General features: G+C 35.8%; 1 protein-coding gene across 2 annotated transcripts in view; it reads left to right on the plus strand.

Annotated features, from left to right (window-relative positions):
* Positions 1-2,225: 2,225 nt before the first annotated feature.
* LOC136039506 (ester hydrolase C11orf54 homolog) overlaps positions 2,226-20,188 on the plus strand; it is a gene marked incomplete at its 5' end in the record, with an annotated part of 31,868 nt that continues 13,905 nt past the window's right edge. For both annotated transcript variants that reach the window (XM_065723294.1, XM_065723295.1), the window contains 3 exon segments: positions 2,226-2,401; positions 12,383-12,647; positions 18,388-18,554. In XM_065723294.1, the coding sequence (XP_065579366.1) occupies positions 2,226-2,401; positions 12,383-12,647; positions 18,388-18,554 (608 nt within the window).

The following is a 20,188-nucleotide window of genomic DNA, read 5'->3' on the forward strand; positions in this document are numbered from 1 at the left end:
ATATCTCACAATTGGTATCGGCCTATTTTTGGTTCAAGTGTGTACCTTACCACTGAAGTTGTCAACCCCTTGAAACTTTCAAACTGGTGTATGTCATGAAGGAATTTTTGTAACAAAAAATGGATGACATATACTTTGATCAGCTCATCAAGGTCTATCGATTGTCATTGAAAAAAAAAATTCTATCTGTCTTAGTTCAAAAGTTGACTTTTTTGCCGGAGGCCAACTTTCTAACACCACCACTTAGAAAGGAGCAAAGGATAAGCTCTAATTTCTTTAGCAATGAGAGAACTTTTAAAGTTTAAGAGGTATATCTGATACCATTTCTCTATTGCAATCCCAAGTAGAAAAAAAAGAATGGTAAAGTCAGCTGAAATCACGAACAGAAATGGCTAGAAACTATAGATGGCAGCACTTTCGGACCCGTGGGAAAATCGCACTTTTTTGTTTCTGTAAATGTTTCTATTTATCACTCAAAGAAGATATATTGGCTGTGGGGCCGGGGAACTACCGCATATATTTAACACTTATAGATTTTAGTCCATCTTCAATTTGAAACTGGTGCCTGCCTGCTTGCCTGCTAGAACGGAGCTTTCCACTCGAAAGCAGAAACATGGTTTGATGAAACGAAAGCTTGGCTGCACAACTTCAGATACTCCTCTCTGACATAGGCTATATAACTCCACTTCACTTCGCACACCATAGGCTCTGGCTCGAGGACAAGCAAAAACCATCCTTTTGGCCCCCTGGCAAGAGTTCTACGGAGCTTTCCAAAATGTAATATCATATTCATCAATCCGGCCTGAGGTCCACACTTTCCGTAAAAACCGCACAGGTTAGACCCTTATCAGTTTCCAGGAATAAGCTGAGATCGGCGGCATAGGAAAAAAAAAAAAAAAAAAAAACGGGACAAAACCAAAGTGTTGCTCTCGCAACACAATTACTCATTCTTGGGAAAATTCACTGAACAAACCACGTCAAATTAAAAAAGCTATTAGCTTCAAAGCTGTTAGCTCCAAGTTTCAAAGCTTTAAGCTTCAAAGCTATAAGCTTCGTAGTTGAATTTTACTTTACGAAACTTTTTACCAAGTAAAGGGATAGAAAAGCGACTATTAAAGTATATGAGTGTGGAAAAAAATAAACATCATTTTAAAAATAAACATCAGCTAGCACATCTTTTCGGCTATTGATTTGTGGAAACTCTGGATGAGGTAAAACCAATTTACTCGTGAACTTGATTTATGATTGCTTATACTTTCAAAAAATTTATCTGTATGCTAAAGATCTCGAAGAAGATAAAAATAAAGATTTAATGCTTAAGGCCGTGATTAAGTGAACTGATGGAGCTCGAAAATCCCATGTTAAAATTGAAAATTTATATTTAAAAAGTACTCAAGTATTCATTGGCGGAAGATACCGCTTTTAATATCAGGCCGTAGCTTCTTGAAGATGCTACAAAATGTTTGCTAGGATTTTGCTCTATTTCCTCTAATTGCTTAGAAATCTTAAAAAATATCTAGCTCTTTTTCACAAGTGTACTCTGTGGAGGATATTGCTTTTAGGACAAAATCGGTACTATCATGAGCATAAGACAATAACCTGTGAGATGATTGCAACCCTTTTTCGATGTATTTTCCTGTTTTCGAACAGTCCCATAGAATATTTTCAGCTACATGAAATTTTTACAAGTTTTTTGCCAGAAAGAATCGTTTCAGATCGCAGATAACACCCCTAGAGACCATATTGACAAGCTGACATAATTAACCTGCTATTTCCTCCAATGAATAAGTGTTATTTGAAGGGTTTTTGACAATCGACGGTCTCTAGAGAATTGAGAGACAGAAGGCTACCATAACTTCAATTTTGAACCTCGATGTTTTCAAGTTCACTTAATCACGGCCTTAACATTAATGTCTCGGAAGAAAAAACTGACATGGATTTTTTGGTTGCAAGTTAAAAATCTGCTGATTGAAGTTCAATTTAGAAGCATAAAAAAAAACTAAATTACACAGTGAGTCAGGGCCAAGAAAGTATCCAGGATACTTTCTTCGGGGTGGGGGGTTACAAAAAACTTTAAAAAACGCATAAAAAATTTGTTCATTCATTTTTGTTACGTCGACAATTTTAGGAGGGGAGGGGTTTAAACCTCCTACCCCCTTGGATACGGCCTTGATCAAAGCTCATCAGGGAGATCGAACAATGTTAATTTTTTCATATGTTTCAAGGGATATGTGGTCGTCCTTGTCTGGTTGATATTGGCGGTGTGCCAAACCTGGTGCCATTGGTTAAGAGAGATGTCTACTATGACTTGAGTCATCTTTCAAATTGGCTGGATATGAAAGAAGGGCTCGCTATTGGTGCTGGAGCTGGTCCTTGGAAGTATGTCGGAGTAAACTCAGAGGTAAGCCTGAAATAGCGTGGAATATTATAAATAAATAAATAAATAAATATATTCGCAAATTTGATGGCAGGCCGTTAAGCCTCTACAGAACAAAAATCTTAATTTGCATTTCTTCTAAATTTGCATAAGGAGAAAATGTCACTTGAATAATATTCGTCAACTTCCTTCTTGAATGTCCGTAGGTTTGTGGAGCAGATTACTCTTTCTGGTAAGTTGTTCCAATGCTGAACAACTCGGTTGCCAAAAGTCCATCGGCCCATGTCCTTGTAAAAACGTTCCATACTCACTTTGTACTGATGTCCTCGGAGATGATTTTTATTGAACTGCACGATTCTCTGGGCTGGTACGTTATCATAGGCTCCATTGCAGAGCTTGTACATTTCAATAAGATCACCACGATGGAATCTATAGGCGAGGGTTGGGATTTCAAGCTTTCCAAGCCGCTCTTCGTAGGGAAGGAAGCGTAACCTGGGAGAGAATTTAGTTATCCTCCTCTGAACATCTTCCAGAGCATCTATGTCCTTGTTGTAGTATGGTCTTGTAGAACAATGTCCATACTCAAGAATCGGGCGGACAAGGGACTTATAGAGCGTAGCAAGCATTTTGTCGTCCTCGCACGAGAAGTTTCTTCTGATCATACCAGCAACTTTGGAAGCCTTCTTGACGACAGCTTCATAGTGGCTACTGAAGTTCAGTTCAGAATCCACTAAGATGCCTAGGTCTCTTTCTTTTCTACTAAGAGTGAGTGCGGCGGAACCAAGAAAGTATGAGGACGAAAAGTTTTGTGGACCCAGAGTGAGGATATGACTTTTCTGGGTATTGATTTCCATGATCCGCTTCTTCATCCAGTCATCGATTCGTTGGAGATCCGCCTGCAGGTGGTGAATGTCTTCACATGACGAGATGACGCGATAGATCTTTGTGTCGTCCACGTAGAGAAGGATGTCAGATTTGATGCCCTCAACTAGGTCGTTGATGTAGAGATTAAACAGAAGGGGGCCGAGAATTGACCCCTGGGGTACTCCGCTAAGAACTTCTTCTTCGGCATTGCTGAGACAACCTTCTACGCACACAACTTGCTTTCTGCCAGTTAAGAAGTCCGTAATCCATTGAAGAAGACTGAATGAGGACCCGGATGAGGAGAGACCGTATTTCCTGAGCTTCTTGACGAGACGCTTATGGGGAACTTTGTCAAAGGCTTTCTTGAGATCCAAGTATATGAGATCAATCTGGAACCCCTTGTCGATGTTTTTCTTCCAATCATCTGTGGCACAAAGCAGTTGGATCTCTGCAGATCGTTCCTTAAGAAAACCAAACTGCTTTTTGGTAAGTATTTTTTCTCGTTTTAAGTGTTTTAGGGTGTGGTCTGCAATGAGAGACTCAAGTACTTTACACGTAATACAAGTGAGGCTTATCGGTCTGTAGTTTGATGGGTCTTCTCGTTTCCCACCTTTGTATATTGGGACGACAATAGCTTTTTTCCAAATAGTGGGAAGCTCACCGAGTTCAAGAGACTTTCTGTAAATGTAGACTAGTGGCTCTATTATTACCGTTGCAAGTTCTTTGAGCAGTTTTGGATGTAGATTGTCTGGGCCTGTGGACTTGCTTGGGTTAAGTTCTCTGAGTTTTTTTAGAACATCGCTATGTTTGATCTCTATCGGTCTTATCAATTCGCTTATACCCTGAATTGGTTCCTCGCGGCTAAAGTGGTCTTCGTTCTCAGGTTCCTGAGTAAAAACAGAAGAGAACTGGCTGTTGAGAGTATTTGCCTTGTCCGTGGGGTCGTGTACCATCTTTTGTTTCACGGGATCGTAAAGAGATGAGACTCCACTTTTGCTTTTCCTTTTGCTGTTCACGTGTTTCCAGAAACTTTTTGGGTTTTCTTTCAAGGAGAAAGCTAATTTACGTTCTCTAAGCTTTCCTTCTCTTCTTGTTGCTTTCCGAACCCTGTTGCGGAGCCTCTTGAATGTTTTCTCTCGGTCGTTACTTTGTCGATTACTTTTGTAGTCTCTCCATGCTTTTTGTTTTGCTTTAATCAGTTCAATATTGGCTTTAGGTAATGCAACACGGGTGTATTTATTGTGCATAGGAATAGAACCTAACTTCAGCATTCTTGTGGTATAGAGACAAACAGTTTAAATAAAAATAATAAATGACCAGTAAGTTAGACTGAATGGCATTTGCTGGTCATAACCTAAGATAATCAAAGTGGTACTCGGTAGATGGTACTGATGATCTTTTTCTTGTACGTTTGATTTAGTTTGAAGTCTGAATAGGCCTTAGTTTTTTTTGGCTATAGGTGGTAGCACCAATCGAGGGAAAAGGGCTCCTCCCCCTAGATTTCTAAAATTGCCTCGTTTTGATACTTTCGTTGAAAAATACCTCTTTTTGGTATTTTTATTGAAAAATACGTTTTTCAGTATTTTGATTTAAAAATAATAGGAAAGAAATGAAAGTACCCCCTCCTGTAGAAATAAACTCTGTCAGGAAAAGCCATGTGACTCGCAGTCCTGAACGATTTCAGGCGCAACTTCATTCCCTACTCAGTCACATGGCTAATTTAATGTAACTAATTTAATCAAATTAATCGCTTACTTTAAAAACTAGATCGAACTTTGTTAATAATTATTTAAAAACTTAACTTAACTGACGCCATTGAAAACATTCTACTTTTCTTCAACATAAATGTAGTTTCTTTATTGGAAGATTAGCCCTGCTCAGTTTTCACTTTTTATTAATATCTTGTTATCAGTGCTGTCACTTACTTGAAGTACTTTTACTTGAAGTACTACTTAAGTAAAAATTTCCATTACTTGTACTTGTACTTAAGTAAAAACTCTAGGGTGTACTTATTACTTGATACTTAAGTAAGATTACGAAATACTTATTACTTAAGATACTTTTAATGTACTTGTTTTTCAAATACTTTAGCTTTGACACGAAAATTTTGTGTGTGTGTGATTTGGCAATGTACAAGAAAACATTACCTTTAGATTTAGAGCAAACTCAGATATAGCTTTTGTGTGTCTGTGCTTTGGCTATGTACAAGAAAACATAACCCTTTAGATTTAGAGTAAACTCAGATATAGCTCCATACCCTATTTTGGATATGAAATAAGGTATTTGTTTTTGACAAAAAAATTATAGTATTATTAACACTTGGTTTAATTTTTGTTTAAAAGTTATATAACAAAGAAAATTGCAATTATTTCACAGTTCACTGGTCGACAGTGAGCTAAAATCCCTTGTTTTGTGCTAAATGTTGCATACTGTAGTCCATTTGGGCTTCTATTTCTGACATTAGTGTTTAAGTTTTGTCATCTCGTCAACTGAACCAAATTTCCACCATTTCATCATCTTCAGGACCATATTATTGGTAAAACTACTGAAGCTATGAATCTTTGCCCATCTAAATGTTGTCTGCAATAAACAAGTCTAGGGAATTCTAGCTGGATCCAATGCAGTGGTATTTTGTCAAAATTCAGGTATTCAGACGAATCTGACTTCAGATTTGTCACTCCATTCATAAGTTATAGGCCCTACTAAATTAAAGGAAAACTCAACTTTCTTAAGACTTGAAACCCTCTCCCCTTCGCCCTATTTGAGATAGGGTTTGTGATACCAGAACTTGATATGAGCCCTGATCTTAGGCATCTTTTGTCTAGTTTTCATTCGGATCCGTTACTCCATTTGCAAGTTATGCTAAATTAAACAGAAAACTTAGATTTTTCAGGAATTAAAACCCACTCCCCTTGTTAAATTTGAGCTAGGGTCTTTATTTCAAAACTTGATATGTGTCATGGTCTTAGACCTCTTTGGTTCAGGTCTTAGACCTCTTTGGATATATTCAGATCCATCACTCCAGTCGCAAGTTTCTCGGAATTAAACGAAAAACTGTTTTTAGCAGGTAAAACTCTCTCCCCCCTGTTTTATTTGAGCTAGGGTTTTCATCTTTCAACTTGATGTGTCTCATGATCCTTGGCACCAAATCTGGCCATCAACATTTTCATCCAAATCCAACCAGCGGTTCTACCCCTATACGGGATTACACAGACAGACAGACGGACGGACGGATTTTGCAACGTCTTATGTAGCCATGTTGGCTCATTGGATCCAAAAAAAGGAAAACAATAGCATATCATCATCCAGGAATCATCACCTGTTTGGATAGTGGAAAATGTCCATCAAGATTATGTCCATCAAGGTTTTTGAGATCTGTCTGTCTGTCCGCCCGTCTGTGGAATCGAGAATAGCGGGAGAACCGCCAGTCAGATTTGTATTAAAATTGAACTGTTTGGATTGAAATTGAGCTTAATTAGGGTGATGGGGCTTTAATTGTTAAACAATTTCGAGTTTTTCATTTAATTCACTGTAACTTGCAAATGGAGAGATGAATTTCGATGAAAATTGAATAAAGATGCCTCAGAGCATGATATACATTGAGTTCTGGGATGGAGACCCAAGCTTAATTAGGGCGAGGGGGATGGGGCTTTAAGGGCTAAAAAAGTTGTTTTTTGTTTGACTCAGTTTAACTTGCGAATGAATTAATGGATCTCAATGAAAGTCAAGCCAAAGATGCCAAAACCATAAGGCACATAATGTTTAGAGATGAAGACCCTAGCTTAATTAGGAGGAGGGGGCTTTAAGTGCTAAAAAAAGTTGAGTTTTTCATTTAATTCAGTGTAACTTGCGAGAGTTTGATGGATCTCAGTGAAGATTGAACCAAAGGTGCCTAAGACCGTGACAGACATCAAGTTTTTAGATGAAAACCCTAGCTCAAATAGAACGAGGGGGAGTGGGTTTCAAGTGCTGAAAAAAAGTCAAGCTTTTGGTTTAATTTAGTATAACTTGCGAATGGAGCAATGGATCCCAATGGAAGCTAGGCCAAAGATGACTAGGATCAGGGCTCATATCGAGCTCTGATATCACAAGCCCTATCTAAAATAGGGCGAGGGGGAGGGGGTTTAAAGTTTTAAGAAAGTCGAGTTTTCCTTAAGTTTAGTAGGGCCTATAACTACTTCCACTCATGGATTGCCCAAAGCCTGGAAATAACCCTTTTCCAAAATAAGTCATACCGAACCCAACCTTCAACCTAATATTCCATCCTCAGAGAAAAATTACTTTGTATGGCACTTGTTATCTACCGAGTGACAGTGATGGCAAATTCTGTCGGTATATCGGTCTGTCAGTCCCGGTCTTGCTAGTTTAGGCACTTCCAGATAAGCTAGAACGATGAAATTCGCTAGGCGTATCAGGGACCAGACCAGATTCAATTTGAAATAGTTGTTTCCCCGATTCGACCATCTAGGGGGGAGTGGGAGCACGGTTCATTTGGAAAAATTAGGTCAGATCTTAATTAAATTTGATATTTAGAAGGATATCATGTCTCAGAGCTCTTGTTTTAAATTCCGACCGGATCAGGTGACATTGGAGGGGGAAACCTAAAATCTTGGAAAATGCTTAGAGTGGAGGGATCGGGATGAAACTTCGTGGGAAAAATAAACACAAGTCCTAGATACGTGATTGACATAAACAGAACGAATTCACTCTCTTTTGGGGAGTTGGGGGGAGGGTTAATTCTGAAAAATTAGAAAAAATGAGGTATTTTTAACTTACGAAGGAGTGATCAGATCTTGAATTTGATCGGATGAAATTTCATATTTAGAAGGACCTCGTAACTCAGATCTCATGTTTTAAATCCCGACCAAATCCAGTGTCACTGGGGGGATTTGAGGGGGGGGACTGGAAATCTTGGAAAACGCTTAGAGTGGATTGATCAGGATGAAACTTGGTGGGAAGAATCAGCACAAGTCCTAGATACGTGATTGACATAACCAAAGTGGATTCGGTCTCTTTGGGGGAGTTGGAGGGGTGTTGATTCGGAAAAATCATAAAAATTGTGGTATTTTTAACTGACGAGCGGGTGACCGTTCGTGAGGTATTTTTGAATTTGATATTAAGAAAGAACTCATATCTCAGAGCTCTTATTTTAAACCCCGACCAGTTCTAGTGACACTGGGGGAGAGTTGGACGGGGAAACCGGAAACTTTGGAAAACACTTAGAGTAGAGAGATCGGGATGAAACCTGGTGGGTAGAATAAGCAAATGTCGTAGATACGTGATTGACGAAACCAGACTGGGTCCACTCTCTTTGGGGTAGTTAGGGGGCTCCAGTGCTTTGGCAAGTTCGGTACTTCTGGACGTGCTAGGACAATGAAAATTGGTGGGCTTGTCAGGGACCTGCACAAAGTGACTTGATAAAGTTGATTTCCCCGATTCAATCATCTGGGGGGGGGGCTGAACGGAGAGAAAAATTAGAAAAATGAGGTATTTTTAACGTGCGAGTGGGTGATCGGATCTTAATGAATTTTGATATTTCAAAGGACCTTGTGTCTCAGAGCTCTTATTTTAAATGCCGACCGGCATTAAGGCTCTGATTTTTCTTTTAGATTAATCTATTGATTCTTATAATTTTGCTAGAGCTCATGCCATATGAGCACTTGGTTCTTCCGACCTCATCACTAGTGCCATATGAGCTCTTAGCTCTTATTTTATTCCTCTTTTCTCAGATGATTTTCGACTTAGTCTCATGGTTTTTACCACTTCATGGTGTGAAAACTGCTGCTAGAAATAGATGGGTTGCAACTTCTGCCGTTTTGTCTTCTAGTATATTTAAATGTGTGCTTGCATCGTCTCTGCGTCCCCTTAAAAGTTCTGTTTCTTATGGTAATATTGGTTTGTCTTCCGTTACATATCCAGACGACGATTTTCTTGTTGCCCGAAATCGCCGTGGATTGCTTTCCAATTTTACTATATTAAGCAATGAACTATCTAAGATTGGACTGTCAGTTAATGCGTCTAAATTTATTTGTTTATTTGTTTTAATAGCCCTTATGCGGTCGCTCCATTCATTGCTGGGACTGCAATTCTGCCATGTTCTTCTTTAGTTAGTTGGCTTGGTCTTTGCTTCGGTCCAACACTTTCCACTACCTTTTCATCCCTAGTGAATCAAACCGTGAAAAACCTACGCGTCGCTTACGGAAAAATATCCCCAAACAAAAACCGTTACAACCGCAACGGTTTGTGCATGATTTATAACGCTTATTGCGCCCCTGTGCTTTTGTTTTTATCAGGCATGGCCCATCTGTTTTGTAAGAAAAGTCGCCATACTCTACGTTTCAGATATTGTAAATTCCTCCTCCGGCTTCCTAGATGGCATCAAAACAGAAAAATAATTGCTCGATTTGGTTTATTAGATATGCCTTCTTGGATTCGGTCTTCCAGTGATGATTTATGAAAAAAGACTATCTACTTTATTCACGTTTACGACCCACTGCAGCCTTTTTTCCATATTGATACTGGTTAATTAGTCCATGTTGTCTTTTGTTAGTTTGAATTTTTTTTTCTTGCTGTTTATCATCTTTGTTTATTTATAATACTCCGTACTTTGTGTTTTTTTATACTTTTACGGATAATAAAGTTCATTCAATCATTCATTCAATCATTCTGCAGTTTGACCAGCCGTATGGAATGCGTCTGAAACAGCGGGCTTGTTGCAGGCCCGTGATTTTATAATATATGTTTGTAGGGAGTTTTACCGACCATCTGAATTGATTACACAGCATGCGGCTTGCTTGAGTGAAAACCAGCCAAAGGATATAGATGCCATTCATTTTCATAGCGCGTCTGAAATTTAACTTGAAAACTTGTGGCAGTTTCCTTGTAAAGGTGCCGAGGGCGAGACATGTCATCAAAGTGTGAATCAAGACTTCATTTTCATACTCTTCTTTTCTTTCAGCACGCTGAGCCTTGATTTCTCTTATTAAAAAAAGTCTGCAACTGACTCACTTGGCTCCTCACTTTTAAATTTGAGTTTTTTTTGCTAAGGTTTTCACTTATTGAATCAGAGAATGAACTACTTTATTACCTTTTATCTGTTTTAAAGCCAATCCAAAGTTTATTTTTCTATTTTCAATATTTTTCCACCATTCCGACATGTTTCAGAATAACCCTGTATTTTTATAAACGTGCCAGATTTAACTGAACACTAATCGCCAGAAGTTCAACTCTATGTGCAATGTATTAATCCTGTCATGTGATATGTCTGATCCAATCAGAAGTTTTTTCACTGCACTTAATTGTTTTCATAGTCTTTTTCTTTCAAGCCGTTGTGTTGGAAATTGGTTCAGATTATTTTTTGGACTTCGTTAGGTGTCCACCAGCCAAACAAGGGAAAAATATTTTCAATATTTTTTTTTATCATTCCCACATGTTTCAGAATAACCGTGTATTTTTTCAAACGTGCCAGATTTGACTGAATACTAATCACCAGAAGTTCAACTTTACGTGCACTGTGTTAATCCTGTCATTTGATCTGTCTGATCCAATCAGGAGTTTTTTGACTGCACTCAATTGTTTTGAAAGTCTTTTGCTTTCAAGCCGGTGTGTTGAAAATTGGTTCGGATTATATTTTTTTTTTTTTTACTTCATTGGGTGTGTACAAGCCAAACAAAGGAAATGGTTAAAAACGATAAAATGGAAATTCTGGTTCTTGGTTAAGATTTCCAAGAGAGGAATGACAGGGGATATTTTATAGGCAAGGGATGGGGCTAAGAAGCCTTCAGAATGGCTTTAAAAAAAGGTAGCGTGGGCTTGATATCAGAAATATACATATATAAATATATATATATATATATATATATATATATATATATATATATATATATATATATATATATATATATATATATATATATATATATATATATATATATATATATATATATATATATATATATATAATAAATACTTGAGGTAGTACTTGAAGTAATACTTAAGTACAATTTTAGCAAGTACTTGAAATTTGATACTTAAGTAAGAATTTGGAAAGTACTTATTACTTGATTAAGTAAAAAAACAATGAGTACTTAATACTTCATACTTAAGTAAAAATTTGGAGTACTTGTTGCAGCACTGCTTGTTATAGTCTTTATTATATTCTGGGGGAATATATTTTGTTCACTGTATTGAAATGGTGCTTATGATAATACCAACAGCAGATTAATTTTATTTTTCCCTTATTTTTTGCTACTAAGCTGTATTTTTGATTAAAGTGATGCTTAAGTTTCAGATAAGGGGGATTAGGGATATCCCTCCTTTTTTTAAATATATTTGTTTTTAGAAAAAATAGCAAAACACAATAATCCTGTTTGGATCATACTCAAAAAGTAATAAAAGTAAGAACTATTTTAGTAATAATAGTAATAATAGAAAATATTATTTTCTATTATTACTAAATAATAATAATAATAATAAAGGTGATAATAATAATAATAATAATAATATAATAATAATAATAATAATAATAATGGTAAATAATAATAATGGTAATAATAATAATAATAATAATAATAATAATAATAATAATAATAATAATAATAAAAATATAATAATAATAATAATAATAATAATAATAATAATAATAATAATAATAATAATAATAATAATAATAAGGTGATAATAATAATAATAATAATAATAATAATAAATATTATTAATTATTATTAAAAATAATAATAAAGGTGTAATTTTATAATCAGAACAGTTGGCTTCAGGTGACTTGGTGCTGTGATGAGTTGTTAGCAGTGGTAATAGTAGTTTACAAGAAAGGTTTCTAGTTATAGCTGTGTTTTCTATTTCCCATATGTTTCTTATAGTTCTCCGGCTTTTTATTTACCATGGTGGTTTTATTTTTAGTGTCCTATTTTTTATATGCTTCTTCTTTTTAATAGCTAATAGCCAATTTTGCGTTTGGTTCTGGCACCATAGAGAAGTCGATGTCCTTCTATTTAAAAAATAAAAGTCGAAAAGTCGGTGCTTTCTATTTCTGACATGTTTCTCATAGTTTTCCTGTTTGTTTTATTTACCATGGTGCTTTTACTTTTAGTGTTCTATTTTTTATACGTTTTTTCTTTTTAATAGCTAATAGCCAATTTTGCGTTTGGTTCTGGCACCATAGAAAAGTCGATGTCCTACATAGCAAAATTGGATCCCGAAACAGAAAAACCAATAGTAGAAACGCTGCCACCAGGAGAGAACAATTGTGCCGTACTTTTAAACTTGCTTTGCTCTGAAGGAAAACCAGGAAAAGTAATCAAAGTTGAATGTAAAAATAGGAAAGGTGGACTCAATTTCGTCTCTTGCATGCGTAATGCTATGTGGAAGCGGTTCCCCTGTAAATTTCTCGGTGAGTTTTTAATCTTTAACAAATAAATGTATCTGTAGTTCCTGATATTGAATGGAGAATATTAGTAAGAAATGGTCTCCCTAAGGTGATCAGAAGAAGTGGTAGCATCAGTGGCAGTTGTGGTAGAATAATGTGGCAGTTGTAAGGTGATCAGAAGAAGTGGTAGCATCAGTGGCAGTTGCGGTAGAATTAGACGAGGGAAGGCTCACTGCATTCCCATTATACCCTGCAAGTGCTAAGGGGGTTGTTACTTTTTTAGAAAATGAAATATATTTTCAGTTCCAAATATCGAATAGAATTTATTGGCGTCTAACCGTCTCTCTAGGGGGATACATGGTAGGAGCACTAATGATAGCACCCATTACATCTTGTAAATCCTGATGTGATTTTTTATTCTTTCAAAAATAGGATGTATTGGTGGTTCCAAATAGTGTCAATATGGGTTCAATATGGGTTTATAGTATTTGATTGCAAATAGACTTATTCAGGAAAAGGTAGTTTTTGTTTTTCGATGATTTGTATAATTGACTTGCTTAAAGTACTGTTTGATAGAATTTCAATGCATAATATGCTATTTATGTAAACAAAAAAAAAATCTTCCTTTTTTTTAAACGGAATTTTTCTTCATAATTTAACAATAAAAAATTATGAAGGCTTCATGCTTTTGATGATGGAAATGATTTATGGAAATATTTTCAATAGTTTCTTTTATGATGGTTATTGACATGATTTCAATTTTCATATTATACTATTTGTGCGAATTCAGGTTCTCCCTTCTTTTAATTTTTAATTTTCTCGGCGTACAAATTTTTAACAATGCTTTTGCTGATGGAAATGATTCGTGGAAAGATCGTTAATAGTTTTAAGGGGATTCAATACTATAAAGAATCAGCCAATATTGTCCATTATAAACTTGTGTAGTTTGTGTGGCCAGACAATTTAGAAGTAATTGGGCGGTCTTGCCATAACTTGTAGAACTTGAATAAGCAATCCGAATTAATAAGCAATTAAGAAGTAAACTAAATAAGCAATTAGAAGTAAACGGCAGAAAACTAAAAGCCGACAACTACTTTCCCTGAAATCTTAGAAAAACCTTGTAACTTCTCTTGTTTTGTGCTGGGGATAGATATATTTAGTTTTAGAGAAACTTATATCTTTAGAAATTGTAAATTTCGTTTTTTCGATTGAAGGGAGCAGAACTTTTTGTTAAATTCAAGACAGGGTTGTCCCTAAAAATGTTGTAGTATACCTGCTAGGAAAATGCCCAAAACCACCTCAAAAGATATATCATTTGATCAAGTTGGCAGCTCTTCGAAATTTCTTTGGTGCAACCCGGCTGGATTGAAAACTTTGCCGACAGAATTACATTGTCTTTCAATCAAATTTCATAATCAATCACAAATTCTCAATAGGTTTCACTAATAAGTAGTCCCATGGGGAAATTTGCTATTGGATCCTTTGCCTTTGAGACTGTCAGCCGACTGTGGTTCACTAAATTGTGTTTAAAGTGTCCAATCCTCTTGATATTTTATTTCTAAGATGATCTATGCTCGGACTTGCTCAAACCACAAATTGACTTCCTCAAATTACTTAACATGGTTTCAATTTTAATCATACTGTTTTTGTGAATTTACTTAAAAAAGTTCTCCCAGCCATTCGTGTTTGCGTTTTTTTCTGCGTAATATTACAGTAAAAATTTATATCCTTGTTTTTCCAGCTACAAATGGTTTGATGATAAATTTGTGTTGTATAATTTGGCCAAGACTTGATAACATGATTTCAATATAATGTAAAATTCATTGTCAATAAGAATTTTTGCTCTATTTAGGTTTGAATTTTTTCAGTTTAATTTATAACAGTTTATAACAAACTTATAACAGAGCTTTTGTTGATGGAAATGAATCAGGAAAAATATTTTTTTTTTTATGACGATCTGTGTATTGACATACCCAAATGACTTCTTGATAATCTTATGTTATAATATTTGCTTTGAATTTATTAGAACAACCTTCTCCCTTGTATTTGAAGTGCCAAGGACATCGAAAAAAAAAAATCAAAATTTTGTGTGAATTGACATCACTGTTCTTTCTTGAAAACCATGATTTTCCTTTTGGTTGTTTCAAAATTATGAATTTTAAAGGACAGTATTTCCACCAGTGTTGCCACATTCATCCATGAAAAAAATAAAAATAGCTAATCAGTGAAATTTGACAAATTTTTTCGTCCGTTAAAATTCATACTTTAACAGTCTCTTATTTCCCAAAGAGTACTTCATCTCCAAAGCGCAACTACACCTTTTTAAGCTGTTTGGTGCCGTATGTTTCTACCTTTTTTTGCTGATTTTTTGCCCAATTTTTTTTTCCATTTTACATTTGCTACTATCAAAAACTAAATAGTTGAATATGATGGTCATCTTCATTTTTTAAGATATACATGGTTCTGTAAGTTTTCAATTAACCGATTAAAATTGTTAGATTTCATTGTCACGGTCCTTGGTACTTAAAGTATTTCTGGGAAGTGTGACCATTGTAAAAGCCTTGCAAAATTAAACAAAGATCTGAGTCATTATTTAAAATTATGCTTGTTGTACAGCGCAGATAAAAATATTTTATCAAATGAGGAAAAAACGAACTATGAAAATGTCTCGTTTTTATTTGCTATATCAATTCTTAAATAGAAAGGGAAAAAGTGACATTCCACTTTGTTCGTGTGGCGGTGACAAAAATTTTTATCATCTCATTTTTGAGCGTACCCAATTATTCTTTTCTACCCTCGGCACTGATAAAAATCGATAGTTTGCCAGTAATCTTAAGCCCTCCTCCACTCTCTTCCCCCCTTAGACCTTATCTCGAACGTTCTGCCTCAACAAAGGTCTGAGTCATAGTTTAAAATTTAAAAGTATTTTATCAATATGTTTTCCGTAAATGATACGGTGTAGCCGAAAATATGTAATCAAAGATTTTGAAATGACAAAATTACATTTAGCCCAATGACAGTTCAATTCTAGCGCCACCCTGCTACCGAATATTTTAGATTATTTTTCGCCTGAAACTCATAAAAGGAAATTACCTAAAGATAATAAGAGTAGAAAAAGTATAAGAGTAGAGACTGGTGCGATTGTCGAAAAAAAACATTCTCACCATCTAGTATTTAATGTTTCTTGTTTTTTCAACTTGGCAACAGTGATTTCTTTTTAGAAACTCAGATAAGTCGCTTGTTACTACGCTAGTTATAATACATAGTATAGAATATGCACTATATGTGTGTCAATATGTATTTTATCAGTAAGTATTTTATCAAATGAAAGTATTTTATCAATAAGGGGAAAACAGTCACGAATATATATCGTTTTGTTTCTGAAGTTACTTCATATTGAAGAATGGAAAAAAGCGATACTCCTCTTTGCTCGTGTAGTGCCATTGAAGATCTCCTGTTCGAGTGTAGCAATAATTTATTTTCCACAATCGATCCTGATAATAATCGATAGTTCCCTTGTCACCCCCTCCATTAGACCTCACCTCCTTTGTTTTGCCTCACCAAGGATCGGAATCATTCTTTAGAATTGTAATCCTTGTACGGCAAGGTGAAAATAAGATTATTTTATCTATAAGGAAAAAACGAGTTCTGAACATCTCTCGCTCTAATATCCTATATTGTATCAATAAGGGAATAAAACGATCAATATAAAACCTGAAAGAGTTCAGTAAATGAAAAGATAGGAAAGGATAGGAAAGCACTAGAATTTACAGTCTACCGGCGGAGCTGATCTTTGCTTCCGGTCCTTTCTGACCTTTCAGCCAGGATGTGTAATCAGAAGTTAGGGGCTAGTCATTCTGTTCTTTCACATCCCTTCCTATTTACCTTCTTGGGGTTTTTCCTGGTACCCATTCAGGGCTGTTCAAAGGGGGGTGAGCAACCTAGGCACGCGCTCTCGGTGCTGTGGCTGGGGGGGGGTCAGTGCCATGACTGGGAGTTTTCCCACTTTGACAAAATTTTCACTTTCATTAGGCTTTTTTGCTTATATTTGAATCGTGAGGAGAGTGTTGTAATTAATTTTTCCCTCGGCACCATCCACCCTAAGAACCCTTCAGTACCCATTGGCCAATTCTTTCTGGCCATTTTTTTATAGCGTTTGGTCATTGGTCATTTTTTATAACGAGATTCGTTTGCACGTTTCTCTAGCCGTGTGTAAGACCATTGTTTACATAATTTCCAGGCGCAAATTACTGGGTGCGTTCCAGAAGCCCATTATCATTAACTATAGTTAATTATTTGCTATAATCTTCGACCTAAAATGGTCTATGACTACATACTATACATCTTCTGTGCTTATAATAAACAAAAGGTGTTAACGTGGTCTTTTGACACTTATTAATAAAAAAAAATTGACCAAATTGTTTTATTATCTAGTGTTTCTGAACATAAATGATGATAAGTAATCAATTATCATTAATGCTAATTTCCATCTGGAGCAGTAGCTGCGACCCAGTAAAGAACAAATCAGGGTCCCGTAGTTTTTAAAACGCACAAAACTGACTAGTGAGGAAAAATTGTCAGTTATAGCTGATTCAGGAATAGTAACTATTGTATTGATTAGTCTGAATTATAAAATGTTATTTAAAAACCACTTTATTATAATTTTTTAAAATTAGCCTGAAATCCTTCAAAATCACGTTTGGTCGGATTAAAAAATATACCACTAGAATCTCTACTGCCGAAAACTATATACAAGAATATTACAGTCCCCTGGCTTGGATAAAAAGGAAAATCACTTTTTTTTTGCATCAATAGCTCTGATGTACCCTCTTATTATCGAGGACAGTGGATAGCCCTAGTGGGAAAACGACAGCTACTGTGGTAGCATTATCGAGGACAGTGGATAGCCCTAGGGGGAAAACGTCAGCTGATGTGGTAGCATTATCGAGGACAGTGGATAACCCTAGTGGGAAAACGTCAGCTGCTGTGGTAGCATTATCGAGGACAGTGGATAGCCCTAGTGAGAAAACGTCAGCTGCTGTGGTAGTATTATTGAGGACAGTGGATAACCCTAGGGGGAAAACGTCAGCTGATGTGGTAGTATTATCGAGGACAGTGGATAGCCCTAGGGGGAAAACGTCAGCTGATGTGGTAGTATTATCGAGGACAGTGGATAGCCCTAGTGGGAAATCGTCAGCTGCTGTGGTAGAATTATCGAGGACAGTGGATAGCCCTAGGGGAAAACGTCAGCTGATGTGGTAGCATTATCGAGGACAGTGGATAACCCTAGTGGGAAAACGTCAGCTGCTGTGGTAGCATTATCGAGGACAGTGGATAGCCCTAGTGAGAAAACGTCAGCTGCTGAGGTAGTATTATCGAGGACAGTGGATAACCTTAGGGGGAAAACGTCAGCTGCTGTGGTAGTATTATTGAGGACAGTGGATAACCCTAGGGGGAAAACGTCAGCTCATGTGGAAGTATTATCGAGGACAGTGGATAGCCCTAGTGGGAAATCGTCAGCTGCTGTGGTAGAATTATCGAGGACAGTGGATAGCCCTAGGGGGAAAACGTCAGCTGATGTGGAAGTATTATCGAGGACAGTGGATAGCCCTAGTGGGAAATCGTCAGCTGCTGTGGTAGAATTATCGAGGACAGTGGATAGCCCTAGGGGGAAAACGTCAGCTGTTGTGGTAGCTTTGTCTTGAGATATTATGAAATGGTATGTCGCTAACATAGGATTTTAAAAATCTCATTTTTTTTTAAGGTCTTGGCGGAGTTTTTGTAATTAAGAAAGGTAAAGCCAAGCTGCATATTATGCCGGATTTTTCAGAAAAACCGCTGAATTCAGACGAAGAAGTTGCATCATGGCTTAAATTTGTTGAAGCATCCAGTCCCCTGACTTGTCTTTCTGTTTTCGTTACATCAGACGCAGTAAGTGACTGTTTTTTTTTTCTTATATAATACTGATGTATTCGGTACATAAGGCGTATACTAACATCCTTTTCAATGAGCTTGGGGAACTTATAAGAGCATAAACTAGACCTATGTCGCCAAGAATCACGAACACCATCTAGCATTTGGCGATGTTTGGCCTTTTTTTTCAGCGTAATAATTAGGTAAATTGCTGAAACTGGCAAAATTAGTGAAATAAAAAGTGTTTGATCTCTAAAAAAAACAATTATGAAAAATTTAGCAGCGCCAAACGCTAGATGGCACTGTTGATGCGTCTTTACATTAGTGTCAACTGTCAAGGCAATATCCACCCTTTTGTTTCCGGATGATTTTTGTTTAGGGGGAGGGGTGGTAACAAAAACAGTTACCAACCACAACAAAATTTTTTATATATTTTATTACTTTTTTTACGAGACCGGCAATTTTTCAAGCTGGGTACCCCTCACCCCACTCCTTTCTGTGATGATTATTTTTAGCACGAATATTCAATTTTAAAAGTTGTCCAACGCTCTGTTTCTGTGTCAATTTTTAAACTTTTAAAAATAAAGTTTTTAATTTAATATTTGGCTTTTACCACGTTCAAAACTGAGGAAATAAAGTCCGCCAAAAAAGAAAACACATTCTCTTGAAACATAATTGTCACCATCAACCTTTGTCAACCTTTTGGTACCGAAGACTAAAGGGAACAATGGATCATGTAACAATCCAATGTAACAATGGAACAATGGATCATGGATAAGGTAAATTTTCAAGTGGCTCACAAACAAAAGAATTCCAATGCTTCTTGCATAAATAGTACCAAATACTTTAACTAATATTTTTTGATAAAAGATGTTTATTGCGAAAACGTTATTTTTGCATCAGAATAATTACTTGAAACAGCTACAAAAATTGAGAAACAAAGTAAAAATCTCCAGAAAGATAAATTACAATGTTATTCTGCAAATTCTTTTGGATAGCTTATTTTCTATTTGGATAACTTACTAATCTTTTGGTAAATGTTTTTGGAAAAATGTGTAAGATCCTAATTGTGCCTGTGTTGAACAAAATTTGATGCGTTAAATCGAACCTTTTTAATAGAATGTGATTGGAAATCCCCTACACCGTAATATATTACTATAATACACCGTAATAATTACGTAATATATTACTATAATACACCGTAATAATTACGTAATATATTACTATAATACAACGTAATAATTACGTAATATATTACTATAATACACCGTAATATATTACTATAATACACCGTAATAATTACGTAATATATTACGTAATTACTGTTTAGTTCTGGAGGAATCAATGTTTCATACATACTGTAAATAAATTTTAACATATCTAAAAGTGCTATAAAAATTTTCTATTTTTGAAAAAAAAGATGCTCATTATAGAACGTTGTTTTTGCATTGTTTTTGTACATGAAACTAGGCACCTATAAAAAGAAAACGAAAAAAAATCACAACAAACTTAGTTACGTATTATTTTGAAACCTTTCTTGATGATATAGAAGACCTCAAGTATCATTGTATAAATAAAAACATTTTTTTTTAATGTCCATTGTGAAAACATTATTTTTGTATCAATATCATTGCTTGAAACTACTATAAAAC

This window comes from Artemia franciscana, chromosome 19 (assembly GCF_032884065.1).
Source record: "Artemia franciscana chromosome 19, ASM3288406v1, whole genome shotgun sequence".
In the NCBI taxonomy this organism is placed as follows: Eukaryota; Metazoa; Arthropoda; class Branchiopoda; order Anostraca; family Artemiidae; genus Artemia; species Artemia franciscana.